At 40.6% G+C, this 17,391-nt stretch overlaps 8 protein-coding genes across 8 annotated transcripts; all 8 read left to right on the forward strand.

Moving 5' to 3' along the window:
- Positions 1-580: 580 nt before the first annotated feature.
- Cbr-rpl-20 lies at positions 581-1,172 on the forward strand (the record flags this gene model as incomplete). Its single annotated transcript, XM_002634131.1, has 2 exons — positions 581-787; positions 837-1,172. 2 exons carry the CDS (start codon positions 581-583, stop codon positions 1,170-1,172), a joined length of 543 nt encoding a protein of 180 aa, XP_002634177.1.
- Positions 1,173-2,131: 959 nt separating this feature from the next.
- On the forward strand, positions 2,132-2,515 carry Cbr-cyc-2.1 (the record flags this gene model as incomplete). The annotated part of the gene is made up of 2 exons (XM_002634130.1): positions 2,132-2,311; positions 2,357-2,515. 2 exons carry the CDS (start codon positions 2,132-2,134, stop codon positions 2,513-2,515), a joined length of 339 nt encoding a protein of 112 aa, XP_002634176.1.
- A 250-nt stretch (positions 2,516-2,765) lies between these two features.
- On the forward strand, positions 2,766-4,080 carry Cbr-tctn-1 (the record flags this gene model as incomplete). The annotated part of the gene is given in 5 exon segments (XM_002634129.2): positions 2,766-2,907; positions 2,950-3,056; positions 3,105-3,645; positions 3,691-3,938; positions 3,958-4,080. The coding sequence occupies 5 exon segments, from the start codon at positions 2,766-2,768 to the stop codon at positions 4,078-4,080; spliced, it is 1,161 nt and encodes a 386-aa protein (XP_002634175.2).
- Positions 4,081-4,998: 918 nt separating this feature from the next.
- On the forward strand, positions 4,999-5,741 carry CBG01742 (the record flags this gene model as incomplete). The annotated part of the gene is made up of 5 exons (XM_002634128.1): positions 4,999-5,024; positions 5,082-5,193; positions 5,241-5,426; positions 5,472-5,582; positions 5,631-5,741. The coding sequence occupies 5 exons, from the start codon at positions 4,999-5,001 to the stop codon at positions 5,739-5,741; spliced, it is 546 nt and encodes a 181-aa protein (XP_002634174.1).
- A 428-nt stretch (positions 5,742-6,169) lies between these two features.
- On the forward strand, positions 6,170-9,046 carry Cbr-hoe-1 (the record flags this gene model as incomplete). The annotated part of the gene is made up of 7 exons (XM_045235841.1): positions 6,170-6,210; positions 6,362-6,484; positions 6,531-7,395; positions 7,441-7,580; positions 7,627-8,614; positions 8,658-8,881; positions 8,929-9,046. 7 exons carry the CDS (start codon positions 6,170-6,172, stop codon positions 9,044-9,046), a joined length of 2,499 nt encoding a protein of 832 aa, XP_045091897.1.
- A 958-nt stretch (positions 9,047-10,004) lies between these two features.
- On the forward strand, positions 10,005-12,246 carry CBG01740 (the record flags this gene model as incomplete). Its single annotated transcript, XM_002634126.1, is given in 9 exon segments — positions 10,005-10,135; positions 10,182-10,255; positions 10,299-10,395; positions 10,441-10,540; positions 10,553-11,230; positions 11,276-11,423; positions 11,470-11,857; positions 11,901-12,033; positions 12,082-12,246. 9 exon segments carry the CDS (start codon positions 10,005-10,007, stop codon positions 12,244-12,246), a joined length of 1,914 nt encoding a protein of 637 aa, XP_002634172.1.
- An 847-nt stretch (positions 12,247-13,093) lies between these two features.
- On the forward strand, positions 13,094-14,817 carry Cbr-yars-1 (the record flags this gene model as incomplete). The annotated part of the gene is made up of 6 exons (XM_045235843.1): positions 13,094-13,149; positions 13,193-13,294; positions 13,338-13,510; positions 13,560-13,696; positions 13,873-14,559; positions 14,605-14,817. 6 exons carry the CDS (start codon positions 13,094-13,096, stop codon positions 14,815-14,817), a joined length of 1,368 nt encoding a protein of 455 aa, XP_045098023.1.
- A 526-nt stretch (positions 14,818-15,343) lies between these two features.
- Cbr-cif-1 lies at positions 15,344-16,654 on the forward strand (the record flags this gene model as incomplete). Its single annotated transcript, XM_002634125.1, has 4 exons — positions 15,344-15,455; positions 15,502-15,962; positions 16,011-16,526; positions 16,571-16,654. 4 exons carry the CDS (start codon positions 15,344-15,346, stop codon positions 16,652-16,654), a joined length of 1,173 nt encoding a protein of 390 aa, XP_002634171.1.
- Between the last annotated feature and the right edge of the window lie 737 nt (positions 16,655-17,391).

Below are 17,391 nucleotides of genomic sequence, written 5' to 3' on the forward strand. Positions count from 1 at the left end.
TAATTAATTTTTTAAGAATCATTTGAATCATCTTGGAACTCCACAAAATCAGATAAAAAATTCTGAAATTATGGTTTTAGACCTGCAATTGTGATCGCGCCAAACTTTTTTTCTGTAGATCAAAAATTAATTTGCAGTTCGGAATTGTTCTGTGGGAGAGCGTGCTCCGGAATTTGCGGGGTCTCGCATTAGCGCGTTTCTGCGCATTTGCGCTCTAACAGACCTAGTTTCGTAAATCGACGACGAGTGTATGCAGACTACGGTAGTAAAAGACGCAACAAAACTACCACTGCCGCATACACTTCTGTGCGTTCATATTTTTTTGGAATTTTTCCTATCCTAATTTTCACCGTATTCAGTATCCTATTTCTTTTCTTGCCTTCTGAATGAATCTCTTCAAGGGTGTTACTATTGTAGCGAGAGTATGTATTCGAGTAATATTTCAAATACACACTTTGACTACATGAATAACCCCTTCAGAAGCATTTTCAGAAGCATTCAACATTTGTAAAACTTCGTTCTCGGTCGTCATGACTATATTTCAGTGTTTTTACATTTTTTCATGTTTCAGGGTTAAAACATGCCAACCAAGGCTCTTGGAGAGACTCTTAACGAGTATGTCGTCGTTGGACGCAAAATCCCAACTGAGAAGGAGCCAGTGACTCCAATCTGGAAGATGCAAATCTTCGCCACCAACCACGTCATCGCCAAGTCCCGTTTCTGGTACTTCGTCTCCATGCTTCGTCGTGTGAAGAAGGCTAACGGAGAGATTCTCTCCATCAAGCAGGTTTGTTGCAGTAACCATGCAAATTTAGTTTTATTATTTTTTTGTTCAGGTGTTCGAGAAGAACCCAGGAACCGTCAAGAACTACGGAGTCTGGCTCAAGTACGATTCCCGTACCGGACACCACAACATGTACCGTGAGTACCGCGACACCACCGTTGCTGGAGCCGTCACCCAGTGCTACCGTGACATGGGAGCTCGCCATCGTGCTCAGGCTGATCGCATCCACATCCTCAAGGTTCAAACCATCAAGGCTGAGGACACCAAGCGCGCTGGGATTAAGATGTTCCACGACTCCAAGATCCGCTTCCCACTCCCACACCGTGTCACCAAGAGAAAGAACCTCAACGTTTTCACCACGGCTCGCCAAAACACCCACTTCGCCTAAGTTGTGGAACCTTGTTATTTGTTACAATAAAATGTTACAAACTAATTGTTTTGCTGTTTTTGTGTAAAAATATGTTGGTCATTTACCCACTTTTGTATTTTAATATTTTTCCAGTCTAGGGATTTCATAGGCTCATGGTTTTAGCATTAGCGAGGCGCCGTTCAGTTTTTTTCTTTGCTATACTTTAGAACAGGAAACAACATTTCGGCGAAAAACGAGTTTTGAAACTTGGTTATTGCTTTTCTAGAAGTTATTATTTCCGGTTTGGAATTGAAGGCCCAATTGTAAGCTGAAACTCCTCGTTCTGATCCCACTGAGCATCTTAAGCGTTACCAGATTCGAATCAGGGGGGTGTACAAACTTGGTGACGTAAAACCTTAAATAGAGTGCCACCTAAATTGGCAGATGGACCAGAAAATTAATTCCCTGTGAAAGATATAAACTACTAATCAACATTATGTTAGTTGACCAATTTTTGATACCTTTTGCAGGGAGATATATGGATCAACGTTGAAATTTAGGGCGGCACTCTATGAATGTTTACGGTATTTAGTTCTTCTTCCCAATATGATGTAAATATTTTTTGTGAAAATCAACGATCAAATAACATTGGAAACTGATGTCATCTCAAAAGGATTAGACTAGCGAATTAATCATATTTATGTTTGAAATACCGAAAATTCTTGAAGCTGAGAACGTGTATTCAGAAATTCCACAAGCTGACTTCGAAACGAATATAATGATAACTATTTCCCTGTTTTTCAACTAGACTCTTCAGAGACCGCCCGCTCGTTCTCTGCCCTTGGCATTTCTCTGCGTCTTTCCGCCGCCCGCGCCTCAACGTTTTCCCCGTTTCTTTTGCGCTATTGCATCACGGGCGGCTCTAGGGTTGTCAGTTACCCCCTTCTATGATTTTTTCATATATATTCCTATTCATTTTATCAAATTCAGGGTTCAACATGGCCGATATCCCAGCTGGAGATTACGAAAAGGGAAAGAAGGTGTACAAGCAGAGATGCTTGCAATGCCACGTCGTTGATTCCACCGCCACAAAGACCGGACCAACCCTTTACGGAGTCATCGGACGTACCTCTGGAACAGTCGCTGGATTCGACTATTCTGCTGCTAACAAGAGCAAGGTAATTGAATTTCTATTTGAATAAAGCCACATATCTACGTTTCAGGGAGTCGTCTGGACTCGTGAAACCCTCTTCGAGTACCTTCTCAACCCAAAGAAGTACATCCCAGGAACCAAGATGGTGTTCGCTGGACTCAAGAAGGCTGATGAACGTGCTGATCTTATCAAGTACATCGAGGTGGAATGCTCCAAGCCACTCGCCTAAATTTTCATTTCAATGTTCTCGCCTAGTTTGTCAGACAGTCACGCGCTTTCTTAAAAATTAGGCAATTTTCGATTGTTTTATTTCTATCTATTGCACTAATTTTGTCAATTCTCATCGTTAGTAGCAAGAATATACATCAATTTGGAAAATAAATTTTTTCCCTACATCCTCTGTCTTCTCTTGCATTTGGTTTCCATGGTGACTGCCAAGGAGGGCACTTTCGTCGCGCGGCTCTGCAAGCGCAAAGAGCATGAAGACCACAGTTTATGCATTTTTATTCGCCTTGAGCTATGCTGCTGATATTCCCGAAGTTTGTTATCCATCAGTAGTTCGTCACAGGATTGACTCAGTCTTCCCAACATCACGGTTGTTTTGTGTAACAAAATTAAACGGTGAGCGCAGTGCAACAATTCAGAATCAATAAAATAATTCAGATGAGTTGGAGTACGGTGGGGTAGAAATAGTGAGTGATGGTGAACAGTGGAGTCTGTTTTCTAAATCCAGAATGTTAGAAGAAGAAGAAACTTCTTCTGACGACAATGTGAGATCAATCTTCGAATGGGTAGTTCAAAAACAATTAATATTGCAGGGGGATTCTTTATATTTCGGAAATTCGTCTGGAATTAGGCTTTTCAAACTGCCTGCAGCCATATCTGATTCAGATTTCTGTACTGGAACGCAAAATGTAGAGATAGAGAAGAATTTAACGGTCCACTGTAAACCACTCTCCACATATGATATGTTATCTCAATGCACAGAAAACAGTTTCATCAATGCACTTTCGTTGTTTGGAAATGGCGAATTCGTTGATAAATCAGAGAATAAAACTTTGGCGATTCCAAGAATTGCAGCTGAACAAATGAGAGCTCCAGTTTGGAATGGCTCAGCATGCAACGATGTTCTAGTATCAGCAAATATAGTTTTTCGTATGAATCAGACTGAAGTCAACGACGTAGTAGTCCAAGTAGAATATGGAAATTTGCCTGGGAATGTAGACACTAACTGGTTTCAACAAGACTTTTCGATTTTTTGGATTCGGATGATTCAGTCAAATGAAGACGAAAAAGAAACAAACAAGTCAAGTTCTGGAGCAGGTTACAAAGCTGGTGACCAAATTTACCGTATGCAGGGTAAGTACAAATCAACAAAACAATTAAATTCAATCATCGTTGCAGGTTCTTCGCCGGTTCCTTTTGCTATTCCAACTTTAGAAGAATGTTATTCTTCATCCGTGAAACCATCTCCAGTTCTGTTCCTCAGACCAATGATATCTGTATGCACAATCAGAACAACAAATTGCGAGGATGCTCGATCAAAAGCAAAAGCATTCTACGAACAAGTATATCCTTCTGAACTAGTCTCGTCGATATCAGAAGACGAGCATTCAGCAGCCGTTGAAAGAGTGAATGTGACTTGGGAAGATGTTAGTATAACAATCTCAGATATTCCTCTCAACGTTTCCTTACAGTTATCACCTTCTTCTTCATCATGCCGCTTACCCGTATCCTCACTTCTTCAAATTTATCACTCAAAACAGGGCTCTACAAAAAATTATCGAGAAGTAGTAATAGCAGGAAATGTACAATTACTTTTGGATGATGTCCCCTATATTCCTGGTCAATTGATACGACTGCCGGTCTCTATATCTTTCACGGATGTAACACCACCCCCGAGACATGTTTTCGCAGCTCTGCCTTATATTGATATTCGTCTTCCTTATGACTTTTTCTATCCATTTATCAATACTTCGTCTTCAGCATCGTCTTTTCATGGTTTCTTTCTTATTTTGTTGTACACACTGCTCTTAATTTTTTTTTATTGATAATTGATTAATGAATATTTAAGACCGTCCGGAAAATATAAATATTCTTGAAACTGAATACTTATTCAGCGCATATAATCAAACTCGGAGATCTTGACCTATTAAAAGGTTTTGTAGCTCCTTCAATCATTTTCTCTGCTCGAATGAATGTTTTTCATTATTTTTGATTCAATGTTTCCGGCTTTCAGGATAGTTTTGTTATTCATCGCCAAAAGTTATTCCAGAAGAGCCTACAGCATATCACACTTTCCGTCGAAGCTTCTCAAATCCGAGGACAAATTTTTTCCGGAAAGTGAGAGCCTAATTGTAAGCTGGGCACGGTTTTGCCGCACAGTTTTTCTCCTTTAGGTATTTTCCACTTCTTTCATTTTTTCGTCGAAATTTGAGAAGCCGTTCTTTCAAACGATGCTCCGTTATTCCGACTTCAACTTGCGCTTTGCTGACTGCTGACGCATTTGTGTGAAGAATTGCGTGATGGCGCAATCCTCGTGCTTTTTTCAGGAGCTTTCCGAGTTTCTGTGGGATTTTTGATGGTTCTCTCTAATTTTAAGTCGTTTTATTAATTTGAAAAAATACATTGTCGAGTCAATTTTTCTAGTTCGACGTCATAGAAAAATTTTCACTAATTTTTTCTATTTCCAGGGAACACCAATACACAGAAATGGAAGAGTACACCAGAGAGCCATGGTATGGAGTTAACTGAATGTCTAGTGATTTTATTGATCTTAAAAAAAAAGGTTTCAGCCCATATCGTATCGGAGATGACATCGGATCAGCTTTTGCAATGGGTCTGGTTGGAGGATCTATTTTCCAAGCTTTCGGAGGATACAAAAATGCTGCCAAAGGAAAAAAGATGGTGAGATTGTTAACCTTCTTCCCAGCCAGCAACGTCCATCATTTCAGGTTGGCATGATGCGTGAAATCAGAATGAGAAGCACATTGACTGGAGTTCAATTCGCTGCTTGGGGAGGAATGTTCAGTACCATCGACTGTTGTCTTGTTGCCATTCGCAAGAAGGAAGATCCAATCAATTCTATCGTCTCTGGAGGACTGACTGGAGCTCTTCTAGCTATTCGTTCAGGACCAAAGGTATGACTCGTATTTTGACTGACTCGCAATCATTGTTTTTCTCAGGTTATGGCAGGAAGTGCCATTCTTGGATCAGTTATTCTGGCTATGATCGAGGGAGTCGGTTTGGTTACGACACGGTGGATGGGTGCAATGATGGACCCAACACAGCCACCTGTAAGAATAACGCTTCAGTATTCACTTGCAAACTGTTTTTATTTTCAGCCGGAAGCTCTCGACGATCCTCGTAGTCTGGGACAAAAAAGCCAAGCAGAGCCCGGTCTCGATCAATCCAGACCGTTCGGAATTCCAACTGGACTACCAAATCTTTCATAGACAATATTCATTTTTCTGTTTTTTTTGTATCCCATCTACTTCCCCCATTCTTTTTCGAATTCATGAGTTCGAATTCCCCTTAATAGTTAGAATGTGTTAGTGTTGATTGTTCTGTTGATTTGTATTGCTTTCTCTATTAATCGACTACACTTAACTGGCCATTTTCTAAAGCCCAGTTTTTACTTCTATGGGTGCAAGGCATCTCCATCGTTTCCCCCATTTTCTTTAATAATCTCCAAACTCTTCCATGTTCTGTGTCTTTATCTTCAGATGAAGATTTGTTTGAATTTGATTTTTTCTTGTTTTGAGAAAACCAGTGTTCAAAGTGAAAAGTCTACTTTAACTGATATATTATTGCATTCAATATCAGGAAAATAGTTTTTTTGGAATATGTATTTCCAGTAAGATACGATAAGTTTCAAAGCTGGATGCGACGGGCTGCACTAAAATCATTTGCAAATCGGATTCTGTAAGGGTTTGTGACATCTGGAATGACCTAAATCTTAATAAACCTTGCTAAATATAAGCTTTTCAAAGTAACTCATCCTTCTGAATATTTAACCACTTGTTTGTTTTTTTTCAGTTGTAATTTCGCAACTTTACTCAATATTACTGTTCAGAATTCCCCGTAACTCCGTCTCCACAACCGCCAGAACATTTAACGAAGACTTGTTAGAAAGCATAAAAGAAAGAATCGCCAGGAATCGCCGCATCCTTCAGAAGCATTCTTCCTCTCATTTGAAGTTTGTTCTTTTTTTTAACGAATTCTTATTATAATGTTAAATTTAGGGCTCGAGAAGTCAACGCTAGCATTTCAAACCTGCGTCAATCCATGGCTTCTGTACAAAAGAAACAAAAAGCTGCTCATGAACCACCGTCTAATTCAATCGTCAATATTCCCAGTCAAGTTTCAATTGAGGTCCTGGGAAATGGAACAGGATTGCTCCATGCGTGTTTCATTCTTCGCACACCACTAAAAACTTATATGTTCAACTGTCCAGAAAATGCATGCAGGTTCTTATGGCAACTCCGAGTCCGCAGTTCAAGTGTGGTCGATTTATTTCTAACTTCAGCAAGTTGGGATAATATCGCTGGAATTTCCTCGATTCTCCTTTCCAAAGAGGCAAATGCCATGCCCACTCGTCTTCATGGAGCCATGAATATCAAGCATTTTCTAGAATGTATTCGTCCATTTCAAGATTCGGACTATGGAAGCTGCAAGTACCCATCTCAAGTAGAAGAACGACCGTATACAATGGGAAATTACGAGGATGCTGGCTTGAAAGTTACATATATTCCACTCAGCCCGCCGTTAGATATGACCAGCAGAACGAGCAACAAGAATAAAGTGAACAATGTGGATGTGGCTTTTTTGATTGAGATGAAAGAAGCTGCACGGAGGATTGATGTGACAAAGTTACTCGAACTAAAAGTGCCGAAAGGACCATTAATTGGGAAACTGAAATCAGGAGAAGCTGTTACTCTTCCTGATGGAAGAACTATTCAACCGGATCAAGTCTTCTCATCCCACAAAGTTGAAGGAGAGAAGCCATTTCTATTGGTAGCAGAGTGCACAACAGAACAACATGTTCAATCTCTGCTTGATTCTTCTTCTATGCAACAATTCTTCAATAAAGGGAAACAGCTGGACTACGTAAGTATGAATGAGTTATGATATTTGCAAGATCATTTCTTTCAGATGGTTCATCTCAGTCGTGAGTCGGTGATTAATACGGAATCTTACAAAAAGCTAATGGAAAAACTGAGCGATGCTGGTACATCTCATTTGCTAATCAATGAAGTTAATCCAGTGATACCTGCTGTGGAAAGTGTATACAAGTAATTTCTATTGCAACTTTTCAACTGCCAACTAATAATTTTTCAGGCATACGCGTCTCCTGCGAACAATTTCTCCTTCTCTTTTCCCACCGCTTCATCCAATCAACTGGAATGGCATAATCACTCAAAACAGTGAACTTGCGGAAAAGCAGGACCAATTCATTCGGGTTGCTCCATTGCAAAGGTATTGGATGAGAAGAGGAAACTCGCAAAATGAGGAACCAATTATCAACAATCTATTAGCTTCTGATCCGGAAATTTCTGTTAAAGCAAAAGAGCTGATTGCGGAGTATAGAAAATTGGAAGACAGTGTTGAAAACAACTGCGAATTCCCAAAGTTGACGTTCTTCGGTACATCTTCTGCAGTTCCATCAAAATATCGAAATGTGACGGGCTATTTGGTTGAAGGTTCTGACGAAAGTGCGATACTTCTAGATGTTGGAGAAGGAACATATGGACAAATGAAAGCAATCTTTGGAGAAGTTGGCTGCAAAAAATTGCTCACGAATCTTCACTGTGTTCTAATCACACATGCTCATCAGGACCATATGAATGGTCTCTACACAATTGTGGATCGTCGAAAAGAGGCATTTGAATCACTAGGAATACCGTACCGACCTCTTGTTCTTGTGTGCAATAGAAATGTGCTGAAACCCCTCAAAACATATTCCATCTGTTTTGAAAACATCCAAAGCCTACTGGAAATTGTGGATATTTCTAGACATCCCCTTACACCACCTTCCAGTCCCAACGGTCCACCCGGAAAAAGGCCAAAACTTCCGAGCCCGCATTTGCCACCGTGCCGGGACATTCTGGGTGATATGCCGAGCATTTTTGACAAAAAGAAATGGAATCTTGACGAGTTGAAAGCTGTACAAGTACATCACACTAGAATGGCAAATGGATTTGTGATGCGTGTTGCCGGAAAAAGAATTGTGTTCTCGGGAGATACCAAACCTTGTGATTTATTAGTTGAGGAAGGACAAGGAGCAGACATTCTGGTTCACGAGTCTACATTTGAAGATGGGCATGAGGTAAATATGAAAATATCATGTTTAATATTATATGGGTTTTCAGAATGATGCGATGCGTAAACGGCATTCTACAATGGGTCAGGCTGTGGATGTTGGAAAACGAATGAATGCGAAGCACATTATCCTAACACATTTCAGTGCGAGATATCCAAAAGTTCCAGTTCTCCCGCAGTATCTCGACACAGATAATATCGGAATTGCAATGGATATGCTACGAGTCAGATTTGACCATTTGTCACTAGTACCAAAATTACTCCCTATTTATAGGTGACTCAGTGCTTTATCGATATTGTCATAAAACGTTCTTTTTACAGGGAAGTCTTCGTATCTGAGCTTTTCGAGTTAGCCATCAAAAAGGAGCAGCGAAATCTCAAAGATAAGGAATCACTCGAGAAAAATGAGCAGAGAAAAGCGGTGAAGCAGAGCAGTTGAATTTCAGCTCCAAGCAAGATAATCCTTTTATTGTTCAGCAGCCCTTAACCATGTTTTTGTTGTTAATTTGTTTCTGTTCTTGTTTAAAGGTTCCCAATTTTTGAACCGAATGTTTTTCAATGAACCTTGATTTGTTAGATTTCTTTTGACTTTTGCACCTTTTTTTCGTCTTCTCGTCTGGTATCGAATTACCACCTGCATCCTCGCCGTTATTAGAGTTTCGTGCAACTTTTCTAATTTTTTAAATAGCTGTCATCTGATTGCCCTACTAGTACCAGCAAGGCTAATTCGAACAGGTTTCGTCAAGAGAACCGAATGTCATCGTGAAGAAAATGACTAATCACAATAAATTTCTGCTGATGGAGAAAAATAGAACTACGACTATTTCATCCATATGGGTTTTCCATCCTATATGAAGTTTGGCCAAACGTTTGGGACGAGTAGATTTATTTAAACCATATGCTTCTTTCATTGACCCCTGGACTTGCATTGAAATATTTTGCAAACCAAAAAAAACACGGTGAGTTTTTCACTACCGAAGGAAAACAGTCTGCGACGTTTTAAAGTACAACGGACAAAAAAATCTGATTCATTTTTTTACTATATATTCTTCATGAAATTTACTAAGAATTTATGAAACAGAAAAAAAAGTTACGGACTAGAATTCGAGAAAAAAAATTCCAAAGTAGTAGAAAAATTCCAAAAAAAAAAATTCCAAAGCAAAGGTAGTGAAAAACTCACCGTGAAAAAAACGCGGCAAGTCCAATGGAGCGCTCTTGCCCCAGTCGAAAAATGCATTTGATTTTCCGGCCATTTCGCCTCCTTTTATTTGTCTTCCCGAGCACGGACACGGCCTGACAGATAAAATATAATCAGCTCTTAACCCCCGAACTTTCACCTTTTTATTCACCGAAATCTCTCCCGTAGATTGTAATTTCGTAACGTTGTTCCAGGAAACATGAGCGACGGAGAGACTCTGGCTGATGTTCGGATAGTTCTCATCGGTGACGAAGGATGCGGAAAAACTTCATTGGTTATGAGTCTTTTAGAAGATGAATGGGTTGACGCCGTACCTCGACGTCTAGACAGGTATTTCTGGCATATATAATCAGTAAAAAATTACGAACGGTTTTAGAGTACTGATTCCGGCAGATGTTACCCCCGAAAATGTGACCACGAGTATTGTCGATTTATCAATCAAAGAAGAAGGTTTGAGTGACATTGATTCGGTTAAATATCCCCATAATTTCAGAAGATAACTGGCTAATATCTGAAATGCGCCAGGCAAATGTAATCTGCGTTGTATATTCCGTCACAGATGATACCACTGTGGAGCGCATCCAGGAAAAGTATGGCCACTATCGTTTATTCACTGTTTCATAATCCGTTTTCAGATGGCTTCCACTAATTCGTCAAGCATTTGGAGAGTATCACGAGACACCGATTATTCTTGTCGGAAACAAATCAGATGGAACAGCAAACAACACAGATAAAGTGAGTTTTAAGCTGCCATCCGGTCAATCCCTAGTTTCGAGTTTGCAGATTCTCCCGATAATGGAGGCGAATACAGAAGTGGAGACATGCGTTGAATGTTCTGCTCGTACAATGAAAAATGTTTCGGAAATCTTCTATTATGCTCAGAAAGCAGTAATCTATCCAACAAGACCACTTTATGATGCCGACACAAAGCAACTGACAGATCGAGCCAAGAAAGCACTAATTCGAGTTTTCAAGATTTGTGACCGGGACAACGATGGTTACCTAAGTGACACTGAACTCAACGACTTTCAAAAGCTTTGCTTCGGTATTCCACTCACATCGACTGCTCTAGAAGACGTCAAGCGTGCAGTTGCCGATGGATGTCCGGATGGTGTCGCTTCTGATGCTTTAATGCTCGCAGGATTCCTCTATCTCCATCTCTTATTCATTGAAAGAGGACGGCATGAAACAACATGGGCGGTTTTGCGTAAATTTGGATACGAGACTAGCCTGAAGCTGGCAGAAGAATACCTTTATCCCAGAATCACTATTCCTGTTGGATGCTCCACAGAGTTATCTCCAGAAGGTGTGCAATTTGTGTCGGCACTTTTTGAGAAGTACGATGAAGATAAAGATGGATGCTTATCCCCAAGTGAGCTTCAAAATCTCTTCTCAGTATGCTCAGCTCCCGTTATTACCAAGGATGTAAGTTTGTGATAAAAATCGAAATTCAAAATATTTGGAATTCAGAACATTCTGGCTCTCGAGACGAACCAGAGAGGATGGCTGACATACAATGGATATATGGCTTATTGGAACATGACTACTCTCATAAATTTAACACAGACATTCGAACAACTCGCATATCTCGGTTTTCCGGTCGGTCGGAGTGGTCCAGGTTAGTATAAAAGTATAATCATCGTCATTAATATTTCGGGACATAGGTCGTGCTGGAAATACTCTTGATTCGATTCGAGTCACTCGAGAGCGAAAGAAGGATTTGGAAAATCATGGTACAGATAGAAAAGTCTTCCAATGCCTGGTGGTTGGAGCCAAGGATGCAGGAAAAACAGTTTTCATGCAATCGTTGGCAGGACGTGGAATGTCTGATGTTGCTCAAATCGGAAGACGTCATTCGCCATTTGTCATCAATCGCGTCAAAGTGAAAGAAGAGAGCAAATATCTGCTTCTTCGTGAGGTTGATGTTCTTTCCCCTCAGGATGCTTTGGGTTCAGGAGAAACTTCAGCGGATGTAGTTGCATTCCTTTACGATGTTTCCAATCCCGATTCCTTTGCTTTCTGTGCCACAGTCTATCAAAAATACTTCTACAGGTAAGTTAAATGTCACCGAATCCGCGAATTTCATTATATTCAGAACCAAAACGCCGTGTGTGATGATTGCTACGAAGGTGGAAAGAGAAGAAGTTGATCAACGGTGGGAAATACCTCCAGAAGAATTCTGCAAGCAGTTTGAGCTTCCAAAACCAATAAAGTTCTCTTCCAGCAACGTGAGTTAGCAATTAAACTATTTTGTTACTAGAGAAACCATGTTATAGATCGGCCAGTCAAATTCACCAATCTTCGAACAGCTTGCGATGATGGCAGTGTATCCACATCTTCGCCGTGTCTTCTACTTGAGTGATTCTAACTTACTCTCGAAAATTACATTTGGAGCAGCAATAGTAGCTCTCGCTGGTTTCCTAGTCTTAAAAAATCTATAGGTGTTTTCCGTTTAGTAGGCATTTTTTCCTTCTTCTCTCAAATTCAGCTGCTCGCCTTGGTGCTCTCTGTCTTTGTTTATTCCCCCGGGTTATCATATTGTTCTGCTTGGATTCTGATATCCAAAGCTGTCTGTTACCCAGTGTACACATATGGTATGTTTTTATTACACCCTCTTCGTGCTCATTGTTTCTTTGTACTCAATTTCCCTTGAATCCAATAAATATTTTGTCTCCCTCATCATGCTTATTCAAAGTATTCTTGATGAAATGGATATAGTCTTGAGTTTCTTCCTTATCGACAAATATGAGACATCGAAGGCTGTTGGGAGAACTGAACGGTATACGTCGATGGTACAACCGAAGTTCGCCGTTTTTTCTAATTCAAAGTTCAGCTCGTTTACAGGCGGTTAAGATACGACAAAAACAAATACAACAAACTTATTACATGTTTTTTGAATGACATAACTTTTCTATTAGTAGCCCTTCCGGCCGTTTTCATCCCGTCTCTGTCTGCCTTTGTCCCCTCGACTTTCTACTCTCTGTTATTATTCGGCTATAATGAACCCTATAAATACACAACAATTTAATGAATTAATTTACTGAAAAACCGGTTTCAGAAAGTATTTTTTAAGAAGGGAAGGGTTTTACAAGACATCCTACAAACATTGAGTTGCAATTCAAAGCGCGCGCCAACTGTCGCACCGATGGCCTAACTTTCTCCGTGGGCGCGGTCGATGATTTACTCAGCCATCTTACATTTTTTCGATTTGCGACGTGCCTAAAAAGACAAATTTTGCAATATTTTAGTGCTAATCCATCATATTTGGTGGATTTTATTCAACACATAATGTTTCTCAGCAAATGGATGGGCGATGCAGCAATAAAAACGGTACGTAGCCCACGGTAAGCTTCTGGGTAACGATATTAAAATCGTTTTTTCTTTCAGGGCGAACCCGTTTCTCGACTACATCAAGGATTTGGATAAAAGGAAACCGTTGAAGCATTCGTATCCGGCGGACTTGCTAACTAAATTTGATTACGAATTGAAGTGGGATTGTATGAAATTTGTGATAATTCACAAGTTGTTACAGACAGATTCAACCTTATTTGTATGCTGGATTCGACCCTACGGCAGAAAGTCTTCATGTGGGAAATCTATTAATTCTTCTCAACTTGATTCGATCTCAACAGTTTGGTTTACGCCCAATCGCTCTCATCGGAGAGTTTACTGCGAGCATTGGAGACCCCAGCGGCAAAAAATCAGGTAACTTGTATTTTTCTTTGAATGCTCGATTTTAAAATACTTTATTCAGAAAGAGATTTGCTGCCTTCAGATGTTATTGTTTCGAATGCTCAGAGTGTGACCGAACAGGTTCGGAGGATATTTGCCAATGCTTCCAGCGACACCGAACCTCCAATCATAGTCAACAATAATGATTGGCTCGAAAAGGTAGATTTTTGGAATTAGCTGTCTGTATACCGTATACTGAAACAGAAATAATATAATTTTGGTGTCTGGAAATTAGTTTTCTGAAAGGCTGAAAAATTTATACATGGTGAAATCTGTACGGAAAAAAATCATGATCTCCAAAAATAGTTTCCGGTTTCCATGAATTCTTGTTCCAGGCCGCGCTGCGAGATTTCTTTCGGGAATGTAAAAGTATGCAGCTGGGAAAAATGCTTCGGATGAAAACAATCAAAAATCGTTTGGAAAAAGGTCTTTCTTATACCGAGTTCAGTTATCAAACTATGCAAGCATACGACTGGTATACATTATCTGAAAAATTCGGCTGCCGATTTCAACTGGGAGGATATGATCAGCTAGGCCATCTTGACTTTGGAGCACATTATATCAAGAAGAGATGTAACCAATCTCAAGGAACTGATAACGGATTCGCGGCTGGAGTTTGTTTCCCGATTCTAACCGATTCAGCCGGTAACAAACTCGGAAAATCAGAAGGAGGAGGCGCACTTTGGCTGGATCCCAAGAAAACATCACCATTTCATTTATACCAATTCTTCGCACAATTGCATGACGACAAAGCCGAAGAATTGCTGCTTCTTCTCAGTTTACGGAATTTCGAAGACCTAGAGAGTTCTTTGGTGAAGCACAGGAAAAACCTAGGGAAGTGGATCGTCCAGACGGAGTTAGCGATGGAAATCACCAAAGTTGTTCATGGAGAAGAAGGGTTGGATACAGCGTTACGGTGCACAAAAGCAATGTTTGGAAGTAAAAAGGCTGATTTGACGGGTTTGTCAAAGGAAGAAGTACTACAAATGTTCCGAACAACAGTCGATCTAAAAAAAGAAGAGGTTCGAAACTGACTATTAGATCAGTGAAAACATTTATTCTTTCAGGTAATTTCAATGGGTAAACTAGCGGATTTGACTCGATTTGGAAGTGGTAAGGGGCATTTATTGATGAAAAATGGAGCGTTCTCTGTAAACGGAGCGAAGAAAGTTGACCCGACGGAATCAATCAATAGCCTATTGTCTGTTTTGCCAGAACTTGAAGATCTCACTCTTATTCGTTGGGGTAAACGGGACTATCAATTAGTCCGCTGGATTTGAACCACCACAAATCCAAGTAATAGGTAGTTTGTTCGTTTTAGTTCTGTTTTAGCTTTATCTGAATAAAGGTAATGATTGTTCGAATTTTTCCAATGTGTGTGTCGAATTATGCGTCCTGGACGCTTTTATATCTCTATCTTCTTTTTTTATAATCAACTCAATTCCTTGACTTTCTAGCTTCTTTGTATGAGCGGTGGAGTAGTGCACAGCAAACTTCAAAAGCTTGTTCTCTCAACCTACCGTGATTTTCTGCGCGCTTCTCGTGGTCGTGATCCGAGTATTCGTTCGCACATTCAGCAAGAGTTCCGCGCAGCAGCCACTCGTTTCCAACCGAGCGAAGTTTTGCTCATTGAGCATCACTTGAGAAGAAGTCAACGACAGTTAGAAGCCATCCGAAAAGGACACGTTGAGAAAATCGCGACTGTTGAGAGCGCAAAATAAAGGTGATTGAGCTGAAGTTTGAAGTGCATTACCCTCTTGCTCATGCATGTTTCCCCTTTTTAATTGTAATTGGTGTTGCTTTTAGATGGCTGACACACGCGAACTTCCCGTTTTTGCGTATATCGATGATATCAAGCAGCTCCAAGAGCTCCGACAATACTTGAACAAGCACGAGAGTGTTAAGTTGGATCCTACAGGTATACCCATTTTATTTTTTGCAGAATGTAAACTCTTTTGTTGCAGGTCCAGCTGAAACCGCCAAGAATTTGGTCGAGATCTGTTCGACCCTCCATGTTCTCCCATTGTGGTCGCAAGACGTAGACCTGGTGCTGAATTCGATTTCCTCGTTGATTGTTGTTGTTCCTGGAGAGAAATGCGAGCCGGTTGTCGATGCATTCATCAAGAACGTGTCACCGAAATTTTACAAAGGAATTGGATGGGGCAGTCATGCTGGAATCGCTGTTCGTGTTCTCTCCAACTTGTACAAGGGATACTCGAACTTCCACACTGTGCAAGAGAAAATTTTCATGGCTCTTGTTGATATGTGCGCCGAGGCGAGACTTATTGGAGAGTTAGAATGCAATCTGGAAACTCTGCACGACAGATTCAACACTTGGCAAACTCCAGTCGAGGGACAACGCGAAATTTTGAGAGCTGTTCATCGCGCCCTCCTTGTGGACCAAAGAGCAGATCAAGCTGCCAAGGTTAGTTTATAGGAGGCATGAAGATTATTCATATTCGAGAGTTTTCAGGTTATGACTGCGTTGTTGGGAACATACACTGAGAAGGATGCCGCAACAGCTCGCGACGATGCTATGGAATGCGTCAGAACAGCTGTCGTCGATCCAAAATCTTTCTCCTTTGACCACCTGGAGAGGCTCAGTGCTGTGAAAGCATTGAAATCATCCGATCCACTCATGTTCACTGCTTTGGAATTGTTCATCTCAGGAACTCTCAAGGATTATCAGCAGTTTGTTGCCAAGAACCCAAAGTTCGTCACAGATTACTTGAAAGTCGATGAAGTTATTCTCCTCAAGAAAATTCGTCTTTTGACCCTCATGTCGTTGGCCGAAGAGAAGAACGAAATCAAGCTGGATGAGTTGGCCAAACAGTTGGATATTCATGCAGACGAAACCCTCGAAGAGTTTGTAATCGACGCAATTCAAGTCAACGCGATATCCGGAAAGATTAATGAAATGGCCAACACTCTCATCGTCAGCTCGTACCAACACCGAAGATTTGGATCGGACCAATGGGTTCTGCTTGAGGTATTTTTTAAATCCTGCTTCCTCTTAAATGTTTTCATTTCCAGAAACGTCTCAAAGTCCTCATTGCAAACCTGAAGCAGACGCATAACAACGTCCACGAGGTGAATCAAAGAATCGAGGCTCTTTAATTATTGTTGTTCTCTCTTATAATATATTTGTTGTCTGTCGTTGGTTCTAATCGTATTCCTATTCTTTCCCGTCCCCCTCCCAACCGTCTTCTCTTGTTCTGAAAGTTTAAAAATGTCCCCCTTTGCCGTCTCTGTCAAGAAACACTTTCTGAATGAATATTCGGTATAAAAACAATCTGATTCTCATTGGGTTGGATTTCGTTCGACTCGAAGCCGATTACTTCCTCCATTCATGCAGTCTTGTTTTGCCGAAGCTTGGCTCATGGGCGTCTCACTTTACACTGCTTCCGTCGACAAGAGATTATCTTCCTCCAGTTCAATCAGATGTTTTGTCACTTGACGAACATCATTTTTTCAAATTGAGATAAACTTCCCCAAACTAGCGGAATAGATTCTGCTAAACATAAAAACGTTAAATATTGAATCTCCAATTAAGTCGCTCAGATCGTCTCTAAAAATTTGAGGAAATCTCTAATGGGGCTGTTCATGAATAGCTTCATAAAACGTTCACAAGTCTGAAAAGTAGTTTCTCTCTATCTGCGCAGCTTATGTTCATCATATGGCAGGCTGTTAGTTTCTTTTTCTTCTCCGAAATGCGTCATATTCTCTGGTTTTTCTCTTTCACTTTGGTCTGCCTTCGGGCGCCCCCTGAGCGCCTCTCGAAAGCGAGCCGCCCGTATGTTGTGAAATGTTGAGAGACGCCGAGATACTAGACAGAAGGCATGATGAGGGACAAC

Source organism: Caenorhabditis briggsae, assembly GCF_000004555.2.
Source record: "Caenorhabditis briggsae complete genome, chrIV, whole genome shotgun sequence".
Taxonomy (NCBI): domain Eukaryota; kingdom Metazoa; phylum Nematoda; class Chromadorea; order Rhabditida; family Rhabditidae; genus Caenorhabditis; species Caenorhabditis briggsae.